The following is a 27,626-nucleotide window of genomic DNA, read 5'->3' on the forward strand; positions in this document are numbered from 1 at the left end:
CACATGCTGTCAACACATGTGCAGTGACATATGCAGGTGACATGACTGGCATATCACACAATGACACAGGGGATGTAGACACACTCAGGACACACACATATTCAATCGTACACACACGTAGTGTTATAAACATGAGTATGTATGTCACAAATGGAAGAGCATACAAACACGGTGACATTCACATAATCAACATATTGAACCCAATTGCATACACACATAGTGACGCATTCATACATGGTGATAAATATGCAACAAGTACATGGGGACACATATCTATATATACAGACATAAATAAAACTGTCATGTGCCATTACACCTATTTACACGACTGAGAGTGTCATATATTGTGTAATGCCACATAACAGTGTCCAGACACATTTATGACACATGTGTTATAATTTATACATTCACACAATCATAGCCCCACATGCACACAAAACCATGACACTATGGCAAGCGAACACATGTGATGGTGCACATGGAAACATGTATGCTCACTGAGGCCCACAGGTGCAGAGTGGCACACACACACATACATCTGTGTGTACACATGCAGAATAATACCATGATCCCACACACACACAGAGAAGTCCACGTCTATTCTATATCTGCCTGCGCTACACATGCACGCACGTGAGGACGTGCATTTATGCCACACACATCGACAACACAGCAGGTAGCGGTGTGCACGTTAATCTGCACACTATGTTAAGGGAGCAAGGATGGCACCACCGCCCTGTGCCCCCCACCCACAGTCCCTGCAGCTCTGGCCTGGCTGCAGCCCGGGCCTGGGGGCTCTGTGCTTCAGTAATGTGGCTGCTGCTGTTCCCCAGGGGTGCCACACGAGGGCCGGGACTCTGGCTGAGGCTGCCTTGTGTGCAGATGGACTGAGTGTTAGGCTCAGAGGAGGGGACAGGGGCATCCTCCCTGAGGCATCTCCCTACACATTTGTCTCTGATGACTCCATCTAGGCTCCTGTCCTCATGTGCTGTCCCACTTGTGGGTGGGGGTGTTCCCATGTCTTCGTCCCCAAAAAAACATTTTCCCACAGCCCGAAGGTATACGGTTAAACCAAAGATGAACTTTCTGACAGCACAGGGCCATGCCAGCCCAACAGACTGTGTGGTCTCCTCCTCTGGCTGGAGACAACCAGGTTGCCCCCAAAATGCACTCTGCCAGGAGGAAGCTGAAGTAATTCTCTCAGCCTATTTCTACCTCTTTCTCTTTGCTTGTCTTCCTGTTTTCATTTTCTTACTTTCTGTTTCTCTTTGTTTCATCTGAAATCCCGTTTTTTCTGTTCCTGCCCTTCTCCATGGCTGGCCCGCTGTCAGTCATACCACCTCCTGTCTTCAGCTCTACAGTCTTGGGCTGGGGCTGAGGCGGGGAGGACCAGCGCCAGTCCCCTTGCCGCTGCATCCCGGAAGGCATGGAGGGTGTAGGAAGCCACATGTAGGGGGCATTGGGCCAGGATCCTGTGAGGAACCTGCTATTCCCTCTGTCCCGACCCTGCCTGCCGGTCTAGCCCACCAGTCCAGCGCCATCACCATGGAAACCAGCAGCTGACTTCCTATTGGTGGGCGGGAGAGGAGGGGGAAGGGAGGGGAGGGCTGGCTCTCCCCTGCTCAACCCCAGATTCTAAGGCTCAGCCTCCTCTGCACCCACCGTCCTGGGGTTCCGGGATTGTAGGAGACCCCTGCAGTCCCCAGAGCTGAGGCCAGCAGGGACAGAGACTATGAGGCAAGCAGCCCACCGACCCAGGCCTCCTTAGGACCAGCCTCGGCCTCCCAGCAAGCTCCCCAGCTAGCGAGCAGCGGCGGAGAGCGGAGCAGAAGATAAAGGACCACATCGGACCACTGGGGATCACCCCCAGCAGCCTGCAGACCCTAACCAGGCTGAGGGGTCGTGATGGATGGCCAGACTCACAGACACTGACGGACACAATGACACGGATGCACACAGCTGCACAACACTGAGATGCTCAGATACAACCAGTGACAGCATCACACGCTGCCACAGCCCTGCAATACAGACACCCACACACACACAGAAACAACTGGTAACTCCGAAGCAGGCACAGACAGTGGCACACAGAACCACTACCCTCCAACACACACAAGTAGGGGCACCAGCCTCCGAACACACAGAAGACAGTGCTGACCTGAACAGGCAGACCTAGAGACACACGCTCGCCCTCATCCAGGCTCTGCTGTTGGTGGCCTCTGCACATCCTCCCAGCCCCCGCAGGGACACCCTCGCACACACACAGACATAGCTCACATAGCCCCAGCTCTAGCTGTGGCAGCCCTGACTCCCACAGCCTCCTTCGTGGGTGAGGAAGAACTCAGCCAACCTTGGATGGAGCACCGGTGAAGCCAGGAGCTCAGACAGGAAAGGGTCCGGTCTGGCATGACTCTCGCTGACCCCTCTACTTTGCTGGGGGATGTCCTCCGGCCCGGGTCCTGGGGCCCCGTGGCAGTACCATGGAGCAACTGACACCCCTCCCACGGCCGGAGGACTTGGGAGCCATGGAGTCATGGGCACTCCCCACCTGGCAGAGCTGGACTCCAGGCCAGGGGGGCGAACCTGGAGGTGCAGCCCCAAGCATTGCCGTTACTCCGGCAGCTCTGCAGGTTGGAGAACTGAGGCCTTTGGAGAGCTTTGAGCCCAAGGGAGCCCAGTGCTCTGGGGCTATAGGGGACATTCACCCTGAAGGAACAGAAACAGGGCTGTCCAGCCTAGGGCATCAAGCAGCGAGCTCGGGCCCCGGATGCCCAAGGCTGGAGGATGCGGAGGTGGAGGCTTTCCATAAGGTAAGGGGGCTGTTGAGGGCTTGGTCTGAGGGGGGGACCTCTCATCATGCCCTCCAGCCGAGGCCTGATATGCAGCCTGCTGCCCCCTCTCCTCTCGTGGCCTGTCTCTGTCTGTGGGTCTGATTCTGTGACTATCTGTCCTCCCGTCTTTGGGCAGAAATCTCAGTGGCTCCATTTTTGCCATCTGTCCTTCTGACTCCCTGCCTGTCTGTCTACACCTGGCCCTGTGCTACTCCTTCCCTCTGTTAGTCTTTCTCTGACAGTCTGTCTATCTGTGTCCCCTCCTCCTTGAGGCTCCATCCTTGGGGGCTCGAGGATACTGGGGTGCATGGAGGGAGGTATATAGTGGAATCCGAGTGCAGAGGAAGCAGAGTCACGGGAGGGGGCTCGGTGTTGGGCTGAGCCAGGGAGGATAAGGTTTGGGATGGGTGTGAGCAGTCTCCTGAAGAAGATGGAGGGAGGGAACTTCAGGGGAGGGGACTCACGGGCCAGGGAGCCTGGAAGGGTGAGGTTGGGAGCTCGAGCTGGCATTTTCCAGGAGGAGGTGAGCAGGAATGGGAAGAACTGGGGACAACCAGCGAGGGTGCCAGTGTCGGGGATGACAGTGTGAGCAGGGAGGACTAGATAGCTCCCTCTCCTGGACCTCCTGCGCTGCACTCTGAGGGCCTGGGATGTAGGAGAGTCTTCTTGTCTCCCTGCCTCCTTGGCCCACGGCAGGAGAGCTGTGACTGGGTAGGGTGGGTTCCTGAGGCCCTGTGCCCTGTCCTTTCCTACACCAGGGCAAGCTGGACATGGGCTTTGGGGACAGGCCCAACCTGGAGCTGCTGAGGGCCCTAGGGGAGCTGCAGCAGCGCTGTGCCACCCTTAAGGAGGAAAACCAGATGCTGGTGAGGCTGGGAAGGCGAGTCCTGGGTCCTGATTGGTGCTGGGGAAAGGCAGACTCAGACACTTTGTCCTTCTACCTCAACATCCTCCTCCTCATCCCATGTACATCTTTCCCAGTGGGGGCCACATGGAGGTGACATGATCCCTGACCCAGAGAGGGTGAACCCTTATCTAGAGTTGCCAAGGGCCCCACTCTGAGCCCAGAGCTCTTGCCCAAGGCCTGAGCAGTTAGGATTGGGTCTGAGGGGTGCTTCCCACATGCCCCTATTCTGGCTGACCCCTTGTCAGAGGAAGAGCAGCTTCCCGGAGACAGAGGAGAAAGTTCGGAGGCTGAAGCGAAAGAACGCTGAGCTGGCGGTCATTGCCAAGCGCCTGGAGGAGAGGGCCCGGAAGCTGCAGGAGACTAACCTGAAGGTGGTGAGGACTGGAGGCCACTGGATGAAGGCTGTGTGACCAGGAAAGAGGGAAGCCAGGGCTGGGCCTGACAGGTGGGGTTTGGGAGTCATGGACTCTTAGTCCCCAGGAAAGCAGGCATTCAGGGGCCAAAGTGTAGGAAGTGTGAATGTGGGTTGGCTGGGTTAGGAGGCTGAGGATTTCTGGGGCTATAGGAGGGAAAGGAGGGCTGGGCGGGGAGCTTCTGGGCAGGCAGAGAGCAGGATTCTGGATTACCACGTGCTGGTGCTGGCTCCAGCCTCCTGCTGAGCTCATCTCTGGGTGCAGAGCCTGTGGGGGCAGGGACGAAGACCCATCACAGTGGCAGCCCTAAATTAGCAGTGTCCTTTGGGCATAAACTGGGACGTGGGGTTAACCCTGTCAGTCCTGCTTGAGGATTGCTGGGAGGGGGTCAGATGAGGCTGTGGGTCCCCTGAGGCCCCAGATGCAGGGTAAAAGCAGGAAGCCACACTTCTAGGTTTTCATCTTAACCCCTCCTTTGGGAGGAGCTGGGAGTGGGAGAAGTGCCCCAGCCCCCAGAGACCATTGGCCTTACCCCTTCTCCCGCCAGGTGAGTGCCCCTGTGCCTCATCCACGGGCCAGCTTGGAGCTGTGCAGGAAGGGCCTGGCCCGCCAGCGAACCTGGGACCTCAGTGAGACAGCCAGCGCCCTGCTGGCCAAGGACAAGCAGATTGCTGCTTTGCAGCGGGAGTGCAGGGAGCTGCAGGCCAGGCTCACCCTGGCCGGCAAGGTGCGAGGAGGCCCTGGTCACCCCCTCCAGCTCATCCTTACCCTGGGCTACCTGCCTGGCTTGTGGGACTTGGACCGAGATGTTAATGAGATGCAAATGAAGCGGAAAGGTGGAGGCTGCTGGGGAGTAGGTTCCCCTGGCAACGGCCCAGGTGGGAGCGGGAAGAAGCTTGAACTGAAGGGGGCGGAGCCATGAGTCCCAGACCTGGGAATTACAGTGCCCCAGGCTTCAGGCTGTGTGCCAGTAGGTCTGGTTGTGTGAATCCACACATACCTAACACTCGGGTGAAGCAATGTTCACAAGGCATTTAGCACTGTGCCGGGCACACAGTGAGTGATCGGTAAATGAGTTACTGTGTATGTCTGCATACGGGCTAGCGAAAGCATACAAGCACGCACCTAGGACCAAGGGATATATGCATGGGAGGGTGTGCAGGTTCCCGCGCATCGGAGTCCCTCCGCAAGGGGACGGCGTGGGGCGGTCAGGGATTTAGACCAAACTCCGCTCCTTGTGCCCCAACCCAGGAGGGCCCCCAGTGGCTCCACATGAGGGACTTCGACCGGTTGCTGCGCGAGTCCCAGCGGGAGGTATTGCGGCTGCAGAGGCAGATCGCCCTGCGCAACCAGCAGGAGTCGTCCCTGCCGCTCCGGCCCCCGGGCCGCACTGTCCGGGTCCGAGCCCGAGCGCCCACCTCCAGGGCCCCGGGAGAGGTGAGCGCCGGCACTAGGGCAGGTGTGTGAGTGTGTGTAGAGGGGGGGCGGTGGCTCCGGGATCACCTCCTGAAACGCGTGCCCTGAGCCCGGAGGACCTGGTGTTGGCGTGCGCACTCCAAGGGCTGGGGAGCTTTCCCGATCCCCGCCGTAGGATCCCGCCCCGTCCCGCCTCCCGACGCTAGTACCTACGCTGTGCCCGCCCCCGGGAGTTAGGGTCCCCCCATACCCCAGACGAGCGCCCCGCGTTGCCCTCCCCGCCGCCCCTGCCGCGCAGCCAGTGGTACAGCCCGGCAGCAAATCCCTGGTTGCCCTGGCAGCCGCCCGGGGCCCAGCCTGAGCCGCCGCCTCCCGTCGCCGCCGTAGCGCGGGGACGCCCCCTTCAGCGCCTGCCTGGTCGGCCCGGCCTGGCCCCGATTCCCCCGGGCGGCAGTGCATCCTCCCCGGCTCCAGGTATGGGCGACCCTCCCTGGGCGCTGGGCTTAGAAAGCCCTTGTCGCGAAGGCTAGGGACCCCACTCCGCATCTCCAGAATTTAGAGATCCGGGTCCTCTCCATCCTCTCTCCTTGGGTAGCACTCATGTCCACCTCCTTCTGGGAAGCGGGGTGGGAGAAGGGACTCCATAGCGACCAAGGCCGCAGGATGTGGGGTGCTTCTTGCTCAGATTTTGCCCCTCTGCCTGGCCCAGGGATGGAGGCGCACCTTCCGTCAAGACCTGTCTTCCCCCAGAGTTTGCACAGCTAAATAGGAGGTGCTGCAGGGTGGGCCTGCCTGCATGGGGGGGGTGAGGGTCGCTTTAGGAGGCCCTGGCCAGGTGTGCATTGCTCTAGGCCAAGCCCAGATTTGGATAGTCCAGAACCCCTAGCTCTGGGAACATCACATCCCTGGGGACCCAGGTGGCCGCCTAGTTCTCTGCCAGTCACAGGAGGACACCAGGACAGTTATTGAGTGCAGAACAGGGCTGCTTCTGGAAGAAGCTAAAACGGGAACGCTTTGGCCTCGATAAGGGACCCATCTCCCAGGGCACACATGGGTGTTGGGGTCTCAAAGCACCGTGTCTGGAGGACAAGAGGGTGCAGCCTCTGCACTGCCACATCGCCTGGAGGTGATGGAGTGGCGGGGAGACGGGCACCCCCACTTCCTGGGCAGGGATCTCTTTGCTGACTGTGAGATGGGGTGGGAACCTCCACAGATAGGCTGGGCTGGGAGCAGGCTGCCTTGGGGCCCTGTTCCCAGGTGCCAGGCCCTTGCCCTGGGCATTTCCAGGCTACTCCCCAGAAGGATGTGGAAAACCCACCTGCGGTCCTAGGGGAGCCAGAGAAGCAGCAGAGGGTGCAGCAGCTGGTAAGTCCCAGGTCAGGGGCTGGAGGACACCTGTTGTGAGCTGCCCTGCCCTCCCACATGAGGAGCCCTCGGTTCTGACCCCACAGGAATCAGAGCTTAGCAAGAAGCGGAAGAAATGCGAGAGCCTGGAGCAGGAAGCCCGAAAAAAGCAGAGGCGATGTGAGGAGCTGGTGAGCTCTGGAGGGTCTCCCAGAAGTCAGCTCCCCGTCTCCCAGGCCAGCCGGGGGTGGGCTCCCTCTCTGCTTTCACACCTCTTGCCCTCAAGAACACTTTCCCTCCTGTGCTTTGGGGCTCTCCTTTCCTGGCAGATGCAGGCTCCAGGTGGGGGAGGAAGGTCTTGTCTGCGGCGGGGAGGGTCCTCCGTGTAGGGAGAGTAGGAATGTGGGCACCAGGCCCCCTCCCCTGAGCTCCTCTGATCTCTCAGGAACTGCAGCTGAAGGAAGCCCAGAATGAGAATGCCCGCCTCGTGGACGAGAACTCTCGGCTCAGCGGGAGAGCCACGCAGAAGGAGCAGGTAGCCACTCTGCCCAGGTGCTGTGTGGCCTGGGATCCTGCTAGAGCCCTGGTCCCTGGTGAGGGGCTGTCTCCTCTAGCACCCACCCCAAACCGGGCTGGAGGATGAAGGGTACTGTTCCCCCTGGTGAAGGAGCTGGTTTGGCAAGGCTCACACACCCTGCTCCCTGCCACTCCCCCGTCTCCAGGTAGAGTGGGAGAATGCAGAGTTGAGGGACCAGCTCCTAGGGGTGACGCAGGAGAGGGACTCGGCCCTTCGCAAGAGCCAGGGCCTGCAGAGCAAGCTGGAGAGCCTGGAGCAAGTGCTGAAGGTGAGAGGACTGTATGGGGGAGGGAAAGGGCACAGGTTCCTGGCACAGGGAGAAAGTGGGGCAGTGGAATATGCCCTTTGTGCAGCACTGGGCCTGAGGCCCAGGCCTGGAGCCCCCAGGCCCTCTCCGTTGTCTAGCCTTAGTTCTCTTTTTAACAGAGGGTGTCTGGAGCCCATGGTATCTGAGGCTCCCTCATCTTAGATCTTCTGCAGAAATGGTGGGGTGGGGCTCTGGCCTTGACCCAGGGTCTTGTGTTTCAGCACATGCGGGAGGTGGCCCAGAGGCGGCAGCAGCTGGAAGTGGAGCATGAGCAGGCTCGGCTCAGCCTTCAGGAGAAGCAGGAGGAGGTCCGGAGGCTGCAGCAGGTGGGGATGGGGTGTCCAGGGGTCAGGAATGATGGAAGGTGATAGGCTGCTGGGCCCCAGCTTGGTCATCCACTCATCCAATGAGCATTTACTGAGCACCCACTGTGTGCCGGTTGCTGGTGCAGAGTGGTGGGCAAAGACCAGGTCCCTGACAATCAGCAAGTAAGATCTGTGATTGAGATGGTCCCAGTCGCTGACAAGTGCAATGCTGACGTCCACAGTGGGGTGTGTGGGGTGAGAACAGGGTGATGTGACAGTCACTGGGATGGGGCGAGGGCTGCTTTAGAGAGGTCAACAGGGAGGGTTTTAATATCTCAAGGTCAAGAAGAGGCCAGCTGAAGAGCACTCCAGGTAGGGGACTAGAAGTGCAAATGCCCTGTGGCAGGGAAGAGGTTGGGATCCAGACCAGAGTAGCTAGAATGTAGTAGGATGGACAGAACAGCAGGAGCAGGCGGGAGCCAGGTTGCCTTGGGCGTTAAAGGTTGTGGAAGAAGTTTGGATGTTTTTCCCTCTGAGTGGTTAGAAGCTGTTGAAAGTCCCAAGCAGGGAGCAGCGTGGTCTGATTCCATCATTTAGAGGGTGGCGTTGGCAGTGCCATGGAGGAGGGACAGTGGGAGTGGGCATGGAAGCAGGGCCTTCAGGTGCTAGGGCTGTTGCAATGCCAGATGATGGCCATCTGGACTAGGGAGCAGGCAGTGAATTGGGGAGCAGTGGACGAATTTGGAGAATATTTTGGAGATGGAATCGGAAAGACTCCATGGATCCAGTCATGGAATGACAGCCCCAGCGCTGTTACTCATTGGCTGAGTAGACCCTGACAAACCGTGGGTCTTTTCATGCCCCAGGAGGTGAAGGGTGAAGGGCCAGCAGTCCCCAGAGGTAGGGAATCCTGAGTTCTGGGTTCTGTGTTGGCCAAGTTTGGGTTGTGTGTTAAACATTCAAGTGGAGATATCCAGAGACAGTTGGATCTAGGAGTCTGGAGTTGCGGGGAATTTGGCCTTGAAGACAGGTGTTGGAGTCATCAGTGTGTCTACTCATGTGGCTAGAAGGGTCTCTTGGGAGAGAGTGAAGAGTGTAAAGTGGGCCCAGCAGCACCCCAACATTCAAAGGGGAGCAGGAGAAAGAAGCTGAGAAGGAGCGCCCGAGAGGTAGGAGAGAAACTGGAGGGTGGATGTCCCAGAAAGAGAGAAGCGGCTTCAGGCCACCTCCCCTTGACCCTGTCGCCCCTGGCCTGAGGTGCCATTCAGGGGTGGGAGTTTGGGAGGGAGGAACCCTCAGCCTCCTCCTGCCTAGTCCCCCTTCCTCCTTCCTCTCCCCCTGCCTTCTCCCTCTTTCTGCCCTCCCTCCGTCCTTCCTACCCCCATTCCCACCCCCATTCCTCATCCTTTCCCTCCAGCATTTTGCCTCCTCCCGCCCATAGGCCCAGGCAGAAGCCAAGAGGGAACATGAAGGAGCCGTGCAGCTGCTGGAGGTAGGTCTCTGGGCGTGGCTGCCAGCAACCCCAGCTTGCAGGGAGGCAGGGGCAGTTCAGAGAGAGCTAGAGTGGCCTGCATGGGGGTGGGGGTGGGCTTGCAGGAAGGGCCTAGAGAACCCCCTGCACCATTGGCCTGTTCCTTGGGCTGGGCACAGCCAGGCAGGCTCCTGGATCTGGTGGCAGCAGGCTCTAATTACCACCTACCCCCAGAGGCTGCCTTCACCTTCAAATACCCTTCAATTTAGGAATGCTCAGTCAGTCTGGGGAGCTGACTGGAGGGGTCCACTAGGGCCCCTCTCTCCCAGCTGCTCTCTCTGGGTGATGACCCACAGGTCTCAGGTCTAATCTCTCCTCTGTGCTTTCCTTTCCTGCCACAGTCTACCCTGGATTCCATGCAGGTATAGCCTCCTGACCCCCCACCGCCCTGGGGTATCCCCTCTCCCCTCCAGGCCCAGTGAGCTGCCTCTCCTCCCTCAGGTCCAAGTGGTCCCATTTCTCATGTCCAGAACAGAGGGGAGTGACCGGGAGCAGAACTGAGGGTCAGAGATGGGCTGGGGTTCCCGCAGGACATATGGGCCATCCCGTGTCTCCGACCTGCCACTACACCCAGCAGACGTGAGGCCTTGCCTCCTCTAAGACTAGCCACGCGGCCCATGAGCAAATTCTTCAGCAGTCTCACCCACGATCCTCTGGGTGTCGGCCAGGGGAGAGATGCTGAAGTTGGGACTCTCGGGATACCTGATGAAAATGTCTTGAGAATTGGCTCATTCTTGTCACCAGATGTCCCTAGCTCCCGTGTGTGATCCCTCTGGGGACCTCTCTGAGGGCAGGGATTTGGGTCACTGGCTGTGGGAGGGTGACAAGCAGTGGGGCTGAGAAAATTCCCGAGGTGATATTGGTGGCAGTGATGGGGTAGGAGGCATCATCCCTTTTGGCCCAGAACGCAGCCAGAAGCAGGAAGTGCCAGTGTCTGGGTGTGAGGGTGTGCTGAGCGTGAGGCCCCAGCCCTTCTTGGAGGGGGGAGGTGGGGGTGAAGACGTCCCACAGCTCCGGCACTTCACTCTCAGCTCAGACACCACTCAGGGCAGTGGGGCAGCCCCCGGGGTTGGTGCCCAGACCTAGAGGCTGTGGCCCAGAGGTCTCTGTGGGGCCGAGGCTGGGCCGTGCTGCCGGGCCTGGTAGCTCAGGGTGGGTCTTGGCTCAGGTCCGGGTTCGAGAGCTTGAGGAGCAGTGCCGCAGCCAAACAGAGCGCTTCAGCCTCTTGGCACAGGAGCTCCAGGCCTTCCGCCTGCACCCTGGTCCCTTGGATCTGCTCACCTCGACCCTGGGCTGCAGTGCCCTTGGGGACCGCCCACCACCCCCCTGCTGCTGCTCTATCCCCCAGCCCTGCCAGGGATCTGGCCCCAAAGGTAAGGTGGACCCCCCAGTGACATTAGCCTGGAATTCCCGAGCTTGGGAATTTTGTATAGATAAGGTAGTTCAGGGTCAGAGAAGGCTAGCAACCCCCCACCAAAGTCACACAGCAAGTTAGAGCCAGGCCTGGACTGGCTGTCCCGGAGTCTGGCCCAGGTTTCTCAGGCCACTGCTCCTTCCCTCCAGTAAGACCTCTGTGGTCGTGGTTGGGAGGTGGGCTCCAGGACTCAGTAGCAGGCAGTGTGGGCTCGTGAAGAGTCAGGGCCGGGTGCCAGTCAGGGCTGGTGGTCCCAGCTCTTCTCACTTACTAGTCTGTTTAATCCTGAACTTGCTGCTAAATCTCTGGGACTGTGGTTTCCGAAGCTGTAAGAAAGGAATAACTCAGTGGACCTCCTCAGGCTGTTCTGAGAATCATGTGACATGATACACGCAAATTTCCTCCACCTCGTCTTAGTAAATTTTCCCGAAAGATTTCTCTTCTCGGAAAGAACCCCAGCTATGGAGGGCCTGACCCCCCCAATCCAAGCAGCTCGACTGTTGCTCCCTGATCCCTCCGAGGGGACCCCACATCTATGTGCCATCTTCTCTTTAGACCTTGACCTCCCACCGGGATCCCCAGGACGCTGCACCCCAAAGTCTTCTGAGCCTGCCTCTGCCTCCCTTGCTGGGGTCCCTCGAAGAACAGCCAAGAAGGCAGAGTCTCTCTCCAACTCCTCGCGCTCTGAGTCCATTCACAACAGCCCCAAGTCGTGCCCTACGCCTGAGGTCCGCTCTGGGGAGGGTCCTGGGGTCGGGCTCCGCCTGGCCGAAGTGGTGGGGAGGGGCCCTGACCTCTCTGGGGTCCCCAGGAGTGGGATGGCTGCTGGCCTCTGCAGGCTCCACATTGGGAAGTGGAGCCAGGCCCCGGGAGAGAAGGGCCTGTGGACTCCCCAGGGTGGGCAGGGAGCTCAGGTAGAGCCATACCTCGGGGCCACCCAGGCCCACCCCTCTGGGGCTGAGACAAGCCCTAGAGGCCTGGGCTGGGTGGAGGAGACACTTTGGCGCCAGGATCCACATAATGAGACTGTTCTGAGAGCGCCTGCAGCAGAAGTGATGGGTGTGTGAAAAAGAACACAGGTTCCGGGATTCATATCCCGGCCCTGTCTCAGGCAAGACCCTGTCTGAGATTTGGTTTCCTTGTTTGGATTTTGGAGTTAGTAAAACCTGCGATGTACGTTTTTGTGAGGATTACATGAAAAAAATGTAAGGAAAGTGCCTCCCTCAGTGCAGAGCACACAGTAAATCCTTAAATGTGGCAGCTATTATGATTACCAAGTCCTTGGGCATCGCTCACAACTCTTCCAGTCACCTTCAAATACCTCTGTACCTTCCGAACTCCAGAAAGTGGAGGGGGCAGGACAGGAGCAGCCCTGCAGTCCAAGGTTGTAGAAAATGGTCAAACCCGGCCCCGTGCCTCTACTGCCCCCTTGTGGGACAGAATGGTAGTGCTGGCTTTGGACACCCTAGGCAGGGTGGGCCCTACCTGGTTCTTCCGCCTCCTTGCTTTCACCTCTTCATAGTTTGAGTGCTTTGCTGTGTTTTCACCTTAAGGAGACAAATTGCCATTGGACACCCACCCATACCAGTGTGGCTGGCCTGCTCTCTGATGGGGAAAGTGGTCATTTCCTGGGCTGGTACAGTAGAGGTCAGGGCTCTGGGGGGGGATCCAGGTTATCTCTACGGCCTCTATCAAAGGCAGCTGGGCTTTGCTAGGACCTGCTGGCTCAGGAGCTGATTTAGAAAACAGTGGACTCGTTGCTGTTGGCCTTGCCCTCGTGTGCTCACTTTCCCTTCTCAGGGGGCCCTCTGCTGGCTCAGCCAGGAAACCTGCTTGCTTTGCCATTGGCCCTGGGTCCTGGAGAGGACTGACTCTTCCTGCTGTCCCCCAGGTGGACACAGCCAGTGAGGTGGAGGAACTGGAGGCAGACAGCGTCTCCCTGCTCCCAGCAGTGCCGGAGGGCAGCCGGGGAGGAGCAAGGATCCAAGTCTTCCTAGCCCGCTACAGGTGGGCCTCTCGCCCCTGCGCCCCACCCCCCAGCATTTGGGATGTGTGGGAGGAAGGGGCCAAAGAGGACAGAGGCACCTGGGGAGACGATGGGGTTGGTAGGAGGATCCCAGCTGGACGTGTCCTCCTATGTCCTAGTTAGGCCAAGGCGGGTGCAGTGAGCATCCTGCTTGGCATAAAGGTGGACAACCAGGTCTCCGTAAAGGGCCAGGGCAGTGGGGAGAGGAGACGGGGCATGGAGGTAGGATGTAAGTCACTGTCCTTCTCCTCTGTGCCTCCTCTGGCAGCTACAACCCCTTCGAGGGCCCCAACGAGAATCCAGAGGCAGAGCTTCCGCTTACCGCTGGCGAGTACATCTACATCTATGGCAACATGGATGAGGATGGCTTTTTTGAAGGTAGGAAGGTGGCAGGGTCATCCTGTCTGTTCCTCTGCTTTTAAGCTCCTCTTCCCAAGACCTCCACTCACCCATACCCTCTCCCCTGCATGCTCAGCTCCACGTAACTTTTCAGGTTCACCGAACAGGCAGCAGAGATCTGGCAGCCTATGCGGAAAGGGAAAAGAGGGTCTTGGGAAGGGTGGCAGCTGGTCTGACTGCCGGTCTGCCCCAAGCAGGGCAGGGCGGGGCCTGCCACAGTCCACGTGATGGACAGTGACACAAGGAATTCTGGCTGAATTCACTTCTGTGCTGGCACACAGACCATGGCAGTGTTTCACCCCAGCGACGTCAAGGTCAGGCCCGTAGCATAGATCCGATGCTGGGCTCCAGTCGGGTGCAAGGGGGGGTTCAGAGTCCAGGAAAGGGTGTCAGCAAGTAGTGAGCAGCTGTCAGGGCCCAGGCAGAGGGAGGGCTTCAGGGAGGTTCTCCAGTGCCATGGGGGACATCAGGCAGCTGAGGCAGATACCCCATTACTAAGACTGGGTGACAGGCAGTGCCTGCAGATGAGACTCCCCAGGGTGGCCCTGGCTGGGCACCAGGATTTTTGATATAAAAAAAAGGAAAAGCTAACACCTTTTTGGGGGGAGGCGGTGTGGCAAAAACAAACAACAGCAACAACAAACAACCACAAATTACTAGGATGTGCACTGTACAGTCTGGGGTAGAATTAAAGGCGCATAGACAGCTGGATGCAGGATGCCGTATTCCTCACACTTTAGCCCAGCAACTGCTTCATCTGCCTCTGGTCCCACCTGGGCCGCTCTCGGGGACACAAGCATTGGGGCCTGTGCTGGACGCCAGCACCAGCCTTTCAGGGCTGTGGATCCGCTTAGTGCGAAAGCTCCTACCTTTAAAGTCACAGTCCTGCGTACTAGGGCTTATATTAATTATCTAGGGCTGCTGTAACAAATTACCACCAGTGGGGTCTCCTGAAATAACAGAAATGTGTTCTCTCATCTCCGGAGGCCAGAAATCTGAAATAGAGCTGTTGGCAAGACCCTACGCTCCCTCTGGAGACTCTAGGGGAGAACCCATTCCCTGTCCCTTTCAGCTTCAGGTGGTTCCAGGTGTTCTTTGGCTTGTGGCCACGTCACTCCAATCTCTGCATCTGTCCTCGTCGCCTCCTCCTCCTCCTCTCATCTCTCAGTGTCTCCCTTTGTGAGTCTCTTATAAGGACAATTGTCTGTGGACTTAGAACCCACCCAGATAATCTGGGATGATCTCACGTCAAGCTTCTTAATTCTATCATCAAATATGCTTTTTTCCACTTTAGGTTGTGTTTACAGGTTCCAGGGATTAGGATGTGGACATAGTTTCAGAGGCCACTGTTCAACCCGCTACAGTGCTTACATGGTCTAATTTGTTGAAAGCCCCGGCTGTTTCTTCTTCAGGTTTCCTTACCTTTTCTTCTCTCCTAGCCAGACAGAAAAAGAGGGTGCTGGGCAGACTCGTCAGGCCTGCCCGCACCCACCCACTGCATCCCCCGCCACCCACGAGGGCACAGGAGTCACGAGCTCATCTGTTATCCAGGCATCTGTTTCCTTCTCCCAAATTAGCTCCACCTTGTGCCGTGTGCCCAGTGTTTTTCCTGCCTTGACATCCCTCAGACAGCAACACATGTTGCTGTAGTCTGTCGTCAGGTGTTCAGGGGAACTGGCACACGGTAGCAGGACTTACCTCTGCTCGCTGCCCAGACTAACTGCCAGTCATGCTCCCAGCCCCGGGCCTGTGCCTCATCCCGTCCAGCACGCACAGGAGACTCATTTCTCTGGCCCTTACGTCTCTTGTCTGTAAAGATTCCTTCCCTTGCCCCGACCAGGGGCTGCCTCTTCTCTTCCTTTAGAACTGTTTTCCTCAGGGGGAAGTCGAGGCGGGGGGCCCGCCCCTGCTGCTCAGGCCTGTGTAATGTGCAACTTGTCAAATGGACAGAAGAATTAAAGCATAATAGCACTCCCCACCTTGATTCGACAGTTGTTCACATTTTGTTCACGTAGGTGAAAAAAGAAAAACAACTGAAAAGCAAGTTGGAGACAGGACATTTGACCTAGACACGCACTCCACACGCACCTCCTCAGAGCACAGACCTCCGCCTCCGTCCTTTAGTGTCAGTATCGCCCGTGAGCTAGTTAGGAACGCAGAATCTCAGCTCCACCCAGGCCCCACAGAATTAGAATCTGTATTTTAACAAACCTCCAGGCGATACACACACACACGTGGAGGAGAAGAGGCACTCTCCTATGTAACTGCAAGACTGTTGTCACACAACACACAAATGAGCAGGGACTTCCGAATCCAGGCCTTGACTGCCCTTGTCCTTTAGAAATGCTGACAGGTAAACGTTGATTTGAATTGAATGCTGAAGATCACCCGGTGCCCATTGCTGAAATGCATTTATTGGACTGGTTTTTCTCTACCTTCTCTCTATCTCCCCTTTCCCTGCCCTCCCTCTGCCAGGGGAGCTCATGGATGGCCGAAGGGGCCTGGTCCCTTCCAATTTTGTCGAGCGCGTGTCCGACGACGACCTCCTGACCTCCCTCCCTTCGGAGCTGGCCGATTTGTCCCACAGTTCGGGCCCTGAACTCAGTTTCCTGAGCGGAGGTGGGGGTGGCAGCAGTAGTGGGGGCCAGAGCGTCGGGGGACGCAGCCAGCCCAGATCCGAGGAGGAGGAGGCTGCAGGGGACCAGCTCAGTCTGAGCCCCCCACCTGAGGGCCTGGGCGAGCCCCTTGCTGTGCCTTACCCCCGCCATCTGGCTGTCCTCAAGCAGCTGGCCCACAGCGTGGTGCTGGCCTGGGAGCCGCCTCCTGAGCGAGTGGAGCTCCATGGCTACCACATCTGCGTGAACGGGGAGCTGCGTCAGACCCTGGGACCCGGGGCGCCCCCCAAGGCTGTGCTTGAGAACCTGGACCTGCGGGCTGGGTCCCTCCGTGTCTCTGTGCAGGCCCTGACCAGCCGGGGCAGCTCTGACCCTCTGCGCTGCTGCTTGGCAATGGGCACCCAGGCCAGGGTGGTACCGAGCCAGCTACAGGTCCATCGACTGACAGCCACCTCTGCTGAGATCACCTGGATGCCTGGCGATAGCAACTTGGCTCATGCCATCTACCTCAATGGGGAAGAATGCCCCCCTGCCCGCCCCAGCACCTACTGGGCCACCTTCTGCCACCTGCGGCCTGGTACACTCTATCAGGCCCAAGTGGAGGCTCAGCTCCCACCTGGAGGGTCCTGGGACCCAGGCTGGGAGAGGCCAGAGCAGCGGACGGCCACCCTGCAGTTCACGACCCTCGCAGCAGGTATGCAGGCTTGGGCGCTGACTGATACCTGGGAGGCCAGGCCATGGGTGATAGCGGAAGGAGAGACTGTTGCAATTGGCGTTTTCAGGGAAGTGGCAAAATGGGCTGGGCTCTATCTCTGGTGGTGAGTGCCCTGTACTACTGGGTCTTGTGTCCCCTTCCCCCAGGCCCACCTGATGCCCCTCTGGATGTGCAGATTGAGCCAGGGCCCTCCCCTGGAATCTTGATCATCAGCTGGCTCCCAGTAACAATCGATGCTGCGGGCACCTCCAATGGTGTGCGGGTCACGGGCTATGCCATTTATGCGGATGGGCAGAAGGTATGGCCTAGGGACTCTGCCCACCCACACCCTGGGAGCAGGATGTGGGCTCTTGCTCAGAGGCTTAGTCCTCCCAGCCTAGCACAGCGATGCCTGGTACCTGGCATTTGGGCACTAGGTTGCAGATTGGTTAAGAGCGTGGGCTTTGGTAGTTGGGATTAAAAAAACTGCTCTACCACGGAAGCCCTGTGGCTAGGCAGATTCAATGAGATGAGGTTTAGCACAGCGCCCAGCAAATGCCAGTCATCGTTGCTGCTGTGTCCTCGCACTTGGCCGTCTCAGCTTCCCTCTCCTGTCCTGTGCTCCCTCCACCCTGCAGATCATGGAGGTGGCCTCGCCCACAGCAGGCAGCGTGCTGGTGGAGTTGTCCCAGCTGCAGCTGCTGCAGGTGTGCAGCGAGGTGGCCGTGCGCACCATGTCGCCCCATGGCGAGTCAGCCGACTCCATTCCAGCTCCTGTTGCCCCAGCCCTGGCTGTGGCCTGCCTACCAGCCAGGGTCTCCTGCCCCTCCCCCTCACCACGGCCAGGCTCGGAGGCCAGACCAGCCCTTGCTCCAGCCTCCCCAGGGCCTGGAGACCCCAGCTCTCCCATCTGCTGTCCTGAGCTCCATGGAACTCGAGAGTCCCCTGGGGGCCCTCCAGCAAGCTCACTCAGTGAGATACCAAAAGGACCCCAAGAGGAGCCCCTAGCACCTTGCTCCCAGGTACCCTACTGGGGAGGGGGGAGCAGGTGGAGGCTGGGGGAAGGGCCTGGGGCTTGGGCCCTTCCTCAGTGCCTCCCATTCCAGGAGGAGGTTGGGGCAGCTGTGCTGGGCACCCCAGAGGACAGGAGGGCCGGCCAGCCAGCCATGGGTGAGAAGGCTCCCTGGCCTGCCGCTTCCTCACCAGCCCAGGAGCAGGCTGAGCGGACCACAGGAGAGGCCTGCCCAGCACCCTGCTCCCCCGAGGGAGCAGTGGCCCAGAAGGTGCCCTGTGCTGAGGCCAGCCTCGGAGGAGACCCGGGGGCTGGGCTGAGGCCCAGGGCCGAGGTAGGTTTGGGGACACACTGTGCCACCGCAAAGAATTGGGCGTGCCTCCTGGTCTCCTACCAGCCGCACTCTGGTCTCCGTCCACTGGCCCTCTGCTCTGGGCTGGGCTGTGTATCCATCTCTTTGCCACTTTATTTCCCCTGATTTCTCTTCCCCGTAGGCTCCCATCCGTCTCCTCTCCCCACCCCCATCGTCTGGACCCGTATTTGGTACATCGCCCTCTTCCTCTGCCAGGGGACCCTTTCGTTCTGGCGGGGGCTGACCTGCCAGCGTGCTCCCCACCCCAAGCCCCTCACTGCCCTCCCTCGTCTCGTCCTTTGCCTCCCCTCTCACAGAAGGAGGACGTGGCAGAGCTTGGGGTCCGCCTGGTGAACTCCCTCACAGACCAGGGCAGGAACTCAGATCTGTCAGACATCCAGGAGGAAGAGGAAGAAGAGGAGGAAGAGCTGGGTTCCAGGACTTGCTCTTTCCAGAAGCAGGTTGCTGGCAACAGCAGCAGGGAGAATGGGCCCAAGGTAACGGGATGAGGAAGGGCTGATGGGCCCTAGCCCTGGGGTTCCAGGGGCCTCCACCCTATGTGTCAGCAGCTGCTCCAGCCACCGCCGAATGCCAGTAGCATTCTGGGTGTGTGGCCTGGGCCCTGTCCTAAGAAGCAGATAGGAAGTGGCTCAGGATTGGCCTCTGCCCTCCTGGAAGAAAGGGGAGGATGAGGAGCTGTGTGCTGTGTACCTCCTCTCACTCCAGCACACCAGATGCAGCACCCTGGCCATCAGAGATCCTTGTGTTGGGAGCTGCAGGGGAAGGGGTAGGGAGGCCTCTCTGCTATTACAGGCACGGCCTGCTGTTGCCACTCAGGGGCCCGAGCATCCGTGCAGCCTGTTCCTTGGGTGTGTTCCCTCACTCTTTCTCTGGCTCTGCCCTGGACACACCATGTGATTTGGGGGCAGCCCCCTCTCTGGTCCTTCCTCGTGGAGGAAGCTGAGGGAAGGCTATGGGGTTACCTGCAACCCCTGCCCTCATCTGAGGGCAAAGGTCACAGCTCTTTCCTCTTCCCATGGACCTCTCTCCCCTGCCGCCCTCCTCCTCCCCCAGCCCCAGCCCCAGCCCCATCCCGAGCCCTTCTCTGAGACTGACAGTGACGAGGAGATCTTGGAGCAGATCCTGGAGCTGCCCCTCCAGCAGTTCTGCAGCAAGAAGCTCTTCAGCATTCCCGAGGAGGAGGAAGAAGAGGAGGAGGAGGAGAAGCCGGGGGCAGGCTCTTCTCCTCAAGACCCCAGCCCACCTGAGCCCACACTGCTGGGGCTGGGCTGTGACAGCAGTCTACTGCAAGGACCTGGGCTGTGTCCCGTGTCTCCTGAGCCCTGCAGTGCCAGGGACCACTTGGAGGACATGTCCGGACTGGTTGGTGGAAGCAGCTGGAGGAGAGGAGGTGGCTCCGCCGAGAAGCCCCCAAACCGCAAGCGGTCCCCAGATCCCCGTGAACACTGTAGCCGCCTTCTCAGCAATGGCGGGCCCCAGGCCTCTGGACGACCAGGCCCCACACGGGAGAAGGGCAGCCCCCCTGTGGGCGAGGGCACCAGGGGTGGACCAGAGGCTGGTGGGAGAGGGCGGCTGGCCCCTTCCCTGAGGTGCCTGCGTGGCCAGACCCCAGAATCTGGCCTGGTCAGCTGTCTCTCCCCAAAGTGCTTGGAAATCAGCATCGAATATGATTCTGAGGATGAGCAGGAGGCGGGCGGCGGGGGTATCAGCATCACCAGCTCCTGCTACCTTGGAGATGGGGAGGCCTGGGGGACAGCATCCACAGGAAAGCCCAAGGGGGCCCTGAAGGCCAATTCGGGCCCCAACCCTTACCCACGCCTCCCGGCCTGGGAGAAAGGCGAGCCAGAGCGGAGAGGCCGCAGTGCGACTGGCAGAGCCAAGGAGCCAGCCTCCCGGGTCCGTGCGCACTCCCCACCCCGGGCAGCCCCCTGCCTGCCGCCGCCTCCAGTGGCTCTGCTTGCTGCCCACCAGCCGCTCCCATTCCACGCTGCCGCCTTCATCAGCTGAGGTGGGGCCGGGCCTCGGGGCTCCCGCACCTGCCTCCTCCCACCCACATTCCACTGCTTTGCTGCTTCTGCTGATCGGAACTGGGATGCACAATATTCTGTTATTGTTAGTTGCCAATTGCTGCCAGCCAGCCCCCTGCCTCTGGGCGGGGTGGTCCTTTCCTCTGCTTAGGACATTGACTGTGATGTCCAGCGTCACCCAACCCTGACGCTGAGAAGAGGGCCTCCTCTCACATGCTCCTTGGTCAACTCTAAGATCTCACCTTAGTCCCCTCAGCTGCACACATCTGCTAGGGTGGCTGGAGCTGGGGCCTCCCCTCCTGCCCTTCCTCCCCCCGTGGGGGTGTCTGAATCTCCGGTGAGATTGGGCCAGGTCTCCAGGAGAGGAATGTTGTGTCCCTGCTCTGCTGCGCTGCTTCTGCTGACGGGGCAGAGCTGGGGAGCACCTGTGGGGAGGGGGGGGCCTGCCTCTGCTGAGGTGCCCACCAGCAGGATGGTGTGACCTTTCTGCCTGCTGTTGCTCCCTCTTTGCAGGCAACAGAGATTGGGGAGCCCAGAGGGCAAGATAGCTCTGGGAGGAAGGGCCCCTCGCGTAGAAGGGCCCGGGCCCCCAGGCCAAGCACCGCCGAGCTGGGTGAGCACCTACCTGCAGGGGGCTGGGCATGGTGGAGGAGGCCTTTCCTAACCCCTTGCCCAGAACTCATTATTATTGCTCTCTCTCCCCCAACCCTCTGTAGCCCCTCTGAGGAGCCCCCCAGAAGAAGTGCTGGCTTACCAGGACCTGCCTGTCAGGGTCTTTGTGGCTCTGTTTGACTATGACCCTGTGTCAATGTCACCCAACCCTGACGCCGGGGAAGAGGAGCTCCCCTTCCGGGAGGGCCAGATCCTGAAGGTGACTCGCTGGCTGGGCCCTCCCTCCCTTCCTGCGTGGAGATATCACCACGTACGGGCCAGAACACAGCTGTTGGAGCCACATGGAGCGGGGTTGCCACTTCTGGCTGTGCAGCCTTGAGTAGATCAGCTCCTCTGGGCCTCAGTTTCCCCACTGGTAGAATGGGGATAATGTTAGTGTCTACTCGCAGGGTTCCATGAGGCTTGCGTGATTCAGTACACACGGGGTCCCTGAGCTGCCTGGTGCGTCACCCAGCATAGCTGCTGGCATCCACCTCACAACTTCTGTAATGCTTCCAGGCATTTACTGAAGGCCTTTGCCATGGCTCTGAGGGTGGGGAGCTCCAGTCTGGGGTGGGCCGGGGGAACGGACGTGCAGGTAGCAGTTGATGATGATAATACGGAAAGGATTATTTTCTCTCATCCCTCTGATCCTTTTTTCTTGGCCCTTGCCCCCCCGTTTCCTGTTCCATGGCCCACAAAGGGCAGAGTGTTCTTCTGCAGCTCCAAGTGTGGCGCTGCGGGGCTGGGACCCTGGGCACGGGGAGTGTGCTGACCTGGCCTCCCGAAACAGCTGGCCTTTGCCCCCAGGTGTTTGGAGAAAAGGATGCTGATGGCTTCTACCGGGGTGAAGCTGCAGGCCGGACGGGCTACATCCCCTGCAACATGGTGGCCGAGGTGGCTGTGGACAGTCCCGCAGGAAGACGGCAGCTATTTCAGCGGGGTTATCTGTCCCCAGATGTTCTCGCTGAGGGCTCAGGTAGGACCTGCTGCTGCCCCTCACCCAAGTCCCGCCGCCCCAGTTCCAACTCAAGCGCTTCCTGAGCTTTGTTCATCCGGGGCGTGGAGACTGAGAGTGTCTGGAGTGGCGGCAGGACGCCTTGCTTATTAAGAGTCTAGCAAAGCCACGGGGGCCTCACGGAGACTGCGGCCGGTGTGACCACCGCAGTGAGCTTGCCACGTGCAGTGGGGTCCATGACAGAGGGGATGCGCTTTGTAGTTTGGATCCTGGGGGTTGTGGTGGGAGAGGAATACCCTTTAGAAACTTGAGTGTGGGGACCCTGGAGTGGTCCCAAGAGGAGACTCCACAGTCACTGTCCTATTCCCTGCCTCAGTTTCTCTTACATCTACTTGCCTTCCTGGATCAGGGAATGGTTCCTTTCTGTACTCCACAGCCTGCACAGCTCAGCCTCCCCCCAAGCCCCGCCGTTCCAAGAAAGGTGGGTAAGACCCCCTTCTCCTTCGGGGGCCTGTGAGGGTGGGTGGGGATGGGGGGTCATTGCTTGGCTCTCTGGGGAGACACACGTGGAGATTTGCGGAGGTCAAGGGTATCGGGGCAGACCTTCGCCACATCCGTCCCTTCTCCAGGAAGGTACTTCATTCCAGTGGGGATGGGGAGTGGCTTGTTGGGGCCTCTGTTCCAAAAAGCACCTGACTAAAAATTCTGGGCAGCCTGGAGGCAGTCACCCTTTCTGGGCCGTAGTTCAGTACCCAAACCAAAGGGCTGGGCTCAGGTGCTCTCTGAGTGTTCTTCTCCTGCATCACTTATTTGAGGCTGAGCATCCTGCCTCCCCTGTGCCATCCTGAGCAGGGGTGTGTGTGTTGGGGCGGGGGGGGGGGGCCTCACATGCATGTTCTCTCCGCAGCTGAGTCAGAAGGTCCTGCCCAGCACTGTGCAGGTGAGGGGCCTTCCCTGGGTAGGGAGACTGGGGAAAGGGGTGGGGCGGGCTGTCCCTCTGGTCTCTCCTCTGTGGCTACAACTAGTGGGGGAGGTGGGGAATAGGGGCAGCAGGCCTCCTGTGCAGAGGTGGGGTGGGGTGGGGTGGGGGAGTCTAGAGAAAGTTGGGGATCTCCTCCCCTTCCCCTCTAGGCCCCCCCGAGCTGGTCCCCTCTGCCAGCCTGAGAGCTCCCCGCTCCATGGTGGCTGCGTTCGACTACAACCCCCGGGAGAGCTCCCCCAACGTGGATGTGGAGGTGAGGGCCCTCGGAGAGAGCCCAGCCAATGGGGGTGGTGGCAGGGCCTCCCCGGGCCTGACACCTGCCTCTTGGTCTGTCCGCAGGCAGAGCTGCCCTTCCGAGCAGGGGATGTCATCACTGTTTTTGGGGGCATGGACGATGATGGCTTCTACTATGTGAGAACACCTCACCAGCCTCTCAAAGGGCTGACCCAGAACTGGGAAGGGGATGAGCAAGGGTTCCTGAGAGATGCCTGGAGGTGTGGACAGGTCACCTCCCATGACAGAGATGTTGACCCCAGGCTGTTCCTCCAGGGGCTTCTGGGTCAAGGGGGTGGGGCTGAGGTCTCTCTCCTGCTCTCAGTCTCACCACTACCTCCTCTCCAGGGGGAACTGAATGGACAGAGGGGCCTGGTGCCATCTAATTTCTTGGAGGGCCCTGGGCCTGAGGCGAGCAGCTTAAACAAGGAGCCCGGGATGCTCCAGGCCGAGAGTCAGGTCAGTGAGGAGCTGGGCTCCCAGCCCAGCAGTTGGGTCTCTACCCTGCCGGTGTGCTGGTGGGGCCAGGGCAGGGGGGTGGGGGAGGGTGGGGGGGCGCAGGGGCTGATGATGCAGATGAGCCCGGCACCCTGAGTAGTGCCGGGGGCTGATGGCTGCAACTCTGCTCCACAGCCAGCTACCCATACCTCGGGGCTGATGCAGGTGAGGGAGCCCTGTGTAAAAGGACCCCTGTGTGCCCCACACCCCTAGCCAGCCACAGCCCTGGTTTCAGGGAACCGCCCACCCTGCTGGATCTCCCTCTCCCTTGGGAGCCTTTGAAAGCCCATTTTCCCATGAGGCCCAGCCTCCTCATTCTTAAAGTTTGCCTCTTCATGGGGTACAATTAAGCTCCAGCCTCACAGGGCAGGGAGAGGGAAAGGAGGCCAGGCCCGAACCAGAAACCCCTGGGTTTCCATCTGCATTAGCTCCAAAGGCAAAGGTGATGCGAAGCAGGACCAGCCCCCGTGACCTGGGGACCTGGTGACTGGGCGGAGAACTGGTGGGTTTGTCCATAACCCATGTCCTCTCTTTGTTCCCTGGTCTTCAGAGAACGAGGAAGAGAAGAGTCCAGTGCTAGATGGAGATAGATATATGTAGAGAGAGCGACATGTAAGTGGGGGACTGGCCCCTATGTCCATGTGACCCCCACTCCTCACATCCCCATGATCAGACAGCACCCTTTTGCCACACTGGAGCTCACCTGGCTTCCTCACTCTCTTCCAGGGAGTGGGAGCTCTTGCTTTCAGCCAGGTTTGGGCACAGGAGCATCCTCTCTCCTTTGGCCCATGCCAGCTGTCACAGGAGTACATGGCATCTCAGTGTATAATGTCCATATTAGCTGACTCCTCAGATTCCTTAACACCTGCAGCTTATAGGATATTACATGACATCCATATTGACTCACCAGTGTACATGATATTATATGATGATGGTGTATTATAATATTATGATTATTACTGGTGACAGAAGGATGACACTGTAGAGCCACCGGTAATAAAAGTCTCCTCACCCTTGTCCTCTGCATCACGACCCAGCAGGGGACCAGATGCGTGATTTTACTTGCAACCCTCAGTTTCTTCTGCTGAGGGGAACAAACAGGGGCCTCAAGCACTCGGAGTCCAGAGATGCCCCACACCTTGTGTCTCGGGGGCCCCAAGACCCTTCCGCTTGTTCCCTCAGCAGTACCCTCCCCCACCCCTCCGTGTTGTAGAGGGAGCCCTGGGAGGGAGTGGGAAGGGCCTGGGGCTCCCGGTCAGCCACCAGCTCTGGCTGGTTGGCAGGAGATGCTGGAACCTCTAGGTGCTACCAGACCTCTTGGTGGGCAGGCCCTGCTGCTTCTCCAGGGCTTTGGTGGGGCTGGGCGCCAGCTGGACCCCCAGCTCCCTGCCCTCGGTCTGGGCTCCATGGCTGACTCTGGCGGGAGACTGCCAGGCTCTGGTGGCGAGTGGAGGTTTGAGGAAGGGAGTGGGGAGTGGGCAACATGCAGGCTGGCAAGACCTGACATGTGCCGGGCACAGGAGATCGCGGTGGGGAGTGTGGGGGAATGGGTGGTCAGGGGAGGCTTCCTGGTGGCTCGTCTGTTTGCCCAGTCCCTGTCCTGAGGCCACTAACAGCACTGACTGGGTGGGCCTGTGGCAGAGGGAACGTTCACAGCCGCAGGTGCAGCTAAGGGGGTCAGCGAGGGAGGGATGCCAAAGGAGGGGCCAGGCAGCCTCCCTGCTTGGGCTGGGGCTGACACCTGACTGCCTCCGGCCCCAGGCTTCCTGGCAGCTTCCCAAGGCCATTCAAGGAAGAGTCCTTATCTTTTCCACGTGGGTGGGCACTGCCCCTAACTAAGGCCCTGGAGAAGCACTTCTCTGGGCTGGAGGGCATGCTCCTTTGTCTGTGAGCTGGTGCAGAAACACCTTCCCTGGAGGCGACAGCTGCCTCCAACTGGCTCTGGTCCTTGCTCTCCCTTCATTGGAAGGGGACAACATGGGGGAAGTCAGTGTATCCCTCCTGAGGGTCAGGTTCAAGGACTCTTGAGGTCTGTCAGCCCGGCACCCCACAGAGAGACCCAGAGAAGGGGAGGGGCTTGATTCTATCCCTTTGAACTCCTAGTTTAGTGCTTCCTCAGCATCACTGTGCTCATGCGCCTCTCTGTGCTTTGTTGGGGGAGGGCAGGGGTGGGGTGCAGGGGCTCTGGTTCTTGACCACGGCTCTGCGACATGGGTGGGCTGTAGGCACCTGAGGCTGTAGGCTAAAGGAATCAGGTTAGGGCAGGGAGCTGGGCCCTGACCTTGTCCCTTTTCTCTCACATTCCAGGACTGGGCCAGCTCAACACAAGGGCACCCAGTGCCTCTGGGCTGGCCCTGTGCCCCTGGCCCTGGCTCTGGCAGCCTCCCCAGGATTGAACTGGGGGAGCCACAGGGCACAAGTGAGAAGGTGCGGGGTCTCTTCTCCAAGGGGAAGCAGCTCCTCAGGAAACTGGGCTCTGGGAAGAAGGAGTGACACTCTGGCTCATCCTGCGGAAGAAGTGGCCCCCTGAGGCCCCAAGATCTCTGTCCTAGCGGGGCGGACTGGGGAAGGCCCCCAACTTCTGTTCTTCTGAGTTAACACTGTGGCACTTGGAACGGATTCAGAGACTCCGTGCAGGTCAGAGCTAGATTAGTCCTTGAGGATGAATCCTCTGAGTGGACACCTTCCTCTTATAGGAGGGGAAACTGAGGCCCAGAGAGGAAGTAGCTCGCCAAGGTGGCTGAGCATTTCAGACACAGAGCCAGGACTGGACCTGGGACTCTTGACTCTTAGTCCACCCACCTACAGGTAGTTTCTCACCCCACGATGCAGCCCCTTCTCTGGCCCTCCCTGCTCCCAGGACGGGGGACCCTGATGGGGGGAAGGGGCCTCTTCCCTTTGATGACACTGGCTCTCCCGATCATGTCTTCCCTCCCCAGAAAGGAAAGTTTGCACTGGATTGTCCCGAGCCCCCTCCCCACGGGGCAGGCGGCAGAGCCGTGTATATATGTACATACTCAGTGCCTCAGTCCGGCTTCCTCCATCTCGCTTCCACTGCACAGGCCCGGGAAGGAGACAGGCCGTGCCAAAGCGGGCCTGACCCCACCCACAGAATGCTCCACCCCTCCCTGCCCACCGGCCTCTGACCCCCGTGTGTCCTCAACCCCAGAGACCCACGGGGCCAGCAGGCAGAAAGCAGGAGTTGGGTTTGCCTTATTTTGCTCATTGGATTCAATTTCTCTTTTGCATCGTTTTCCTCTGGCCCCCATCAGAGATTGGGGCTGGGGAAAAGGACAGATTTATGAAGCTATTTTCATACATTTCCAGTTTAGAGAGGGGTAGGGGCTCTCCACCCTTACCCTAACCATCCATTCCCCCCTCCGCCCCCACCGGCTGGGTGAGTCTCTGCATGTTTCCTTCACTGTGGTGGGAGATTGTTTGACTGGACCCCACCCCCACTTTGGTCTCCAGGGGTGAGGGATGGTGGGGGCATTTGTTTAAAAAGACATTTTATTATAATAAAGTCTATTTTCACAAAACCCACGCTGGGCTCTACCTGGGGCAGACTCCGCAAGGGGCGGGTCCTGCTGGACTTGAGAACCTGGAAGCTACATCCCAGAGTGCCTGGGGCAACGCCAGTGAACAGCTAGGAGACCAAGCAGCTCCTGAGTTTCTTCTTTGAGGAAGCAAGTTGGGCAGCTTCCTGAGTCCCCGGTTGTGGGGCCAGGTGCTTAGAGTTGGGGCAGGGTCCTGGAGGGAGAGAGAGACCTGGGCGAGGGGACGCCCAGTACCACATTCCCCTGTACCACATTCATGGAAATAACAGATGTAAGAAAACCTAATCAAAGAAGCGAACACTCACTATGCATAGCGCCACTTGAAAGCAAGAAGTCTTAGCCCACTAGAAATGGCAGGGTTCCAGAAAAGACAACCAGACGGGAGATTACGCTCAGAACCCTGTAAGCAGGGAGCGGGTGGGGGAGTTCCAGACGTTGCTCCAGGCCTGGAGGTGACACGGAGCAGAAGAGACCCCCACTCCTGGGGCCACTGACAGCATGATTGGCTGCAGTTCC

At 59.2% G+C, this 27,626-nt stretch overlaps 1 protein-coding gene across 12 annotated transcripts; it reads left to right on the top strand.

Annotated features, from left to right (window-relative positions):
* The first annotated feature begins 1,720 nt into the window (after positions 1–1,720).
* On the top strand, positions 1,721–27,054 carry TSPOAP1 (TSPO associated protein 1). Of its 12 annotated transcripts, none has more exons than XR_006785382.1 (32): positions 1,721–2,810; positions 3,590–3,697; positions 3,984–4,112; positions 4,699–4,878; positions 5,403–5,588; positions 6,825–6,932; positions 7,019–7,102; positions 7,357–7,446; positions 7,634–7,756; positions 8,017–8,121; positions 9,542–9,592; positions 9,973–9,993; positions 10,800–11,004; positions 11,601–11,773; positions 12,937–13,052; positions 13,340–13,449; positions 15,946–16,779; positions 16,947–17,098; positions 17,418–17,801; positions 17,886–18,125; positions 18,461–18,640; positions 19,218–20,060; positions 20,705–20,804; positions 20,908–21,062; positions 21,653–21,821; positions 22,210–22,281; positions 22,708–22,740; positions 22,932–23,035; positions 23,122–23,193; positions 23,404–23,514; positions 25,861–26,361; positions 26,493–27,054. XR_006785382.1 is itself a non-coding variant. In XM_045836727.1 (32 exons), exons 1-31 carry the CDS (start codon positions 2,481–2,483, stop codon positions 24,131–24,133), a joined length of 5,598 nt encoding a protein of 1,865 aa, XP_045692683.1. In that variant the 5' UTR covers positions 1,721–2,480; the 3' UTR covers positions 24,134–24,165; positions 25,861–25,988. The 12 variants fall into 12 exon arrangements, 11 of the variants coding, with proteins under 11 accessions (XP_045692683.1, XP_045692684.1, XP_045692689.1 ...); XM_045836727.1 differs by lacking the exon at positions 26,493–27,054 and adding an exon at positions 24,104–24,165 and having other exon boundaries at positions 25,861–25,988; XM_045836728.1 differs by lacking the exon at positions 26,493–27,054 and adding an exon at positions 24,104–24,165 and having other exon boundaries at positions 22,237–22,281; positions 25,861–25,988.
* Positions 27,055–27,626: the final 572 nt, after the last annotated feature.

This window comes from Phyllostomus hastatus, unplaced genomic scaffold (assembly GCF_019186645.2).
Source record: "Phyllostomus hastatus isolate PE091 unplaced genomic scaffold, TTU_PhHast_1.1 phas_contig_210, whole genome shotgun sequence".
In the NCBI taxonomy this organism is placed as follows: Eukaryota; Metazoa; Chordata; class Mammalia; order Chiroptera; family Phyllostomidae; genus Phyllostomus; species Phyllostomus hastatus.

Coding starts and splice junctions, on each gene's coding strand:
- TSPOAP1 (XM_045836723.1), top strand. CDS start 2,481: ATGGAGCAACTGACACCCCTCCCACGGCCGGAGGACTTGGGAGCCATG. Junction 7,103..7,356: donor AGAGGCGATGTGAGGAGCTG/GTGAGCTCTGGA, acceptor CTGATCTCTCAG/GAACTGCAGCTGAAGGAAGC. Junction 17,099..17,417: donor TTTATGCGGATGGGCAGAAG/GTATGGCCTAGG, acceptor TCCACCCTGCAG/ATCATGGAGGTGGCCTCGCC.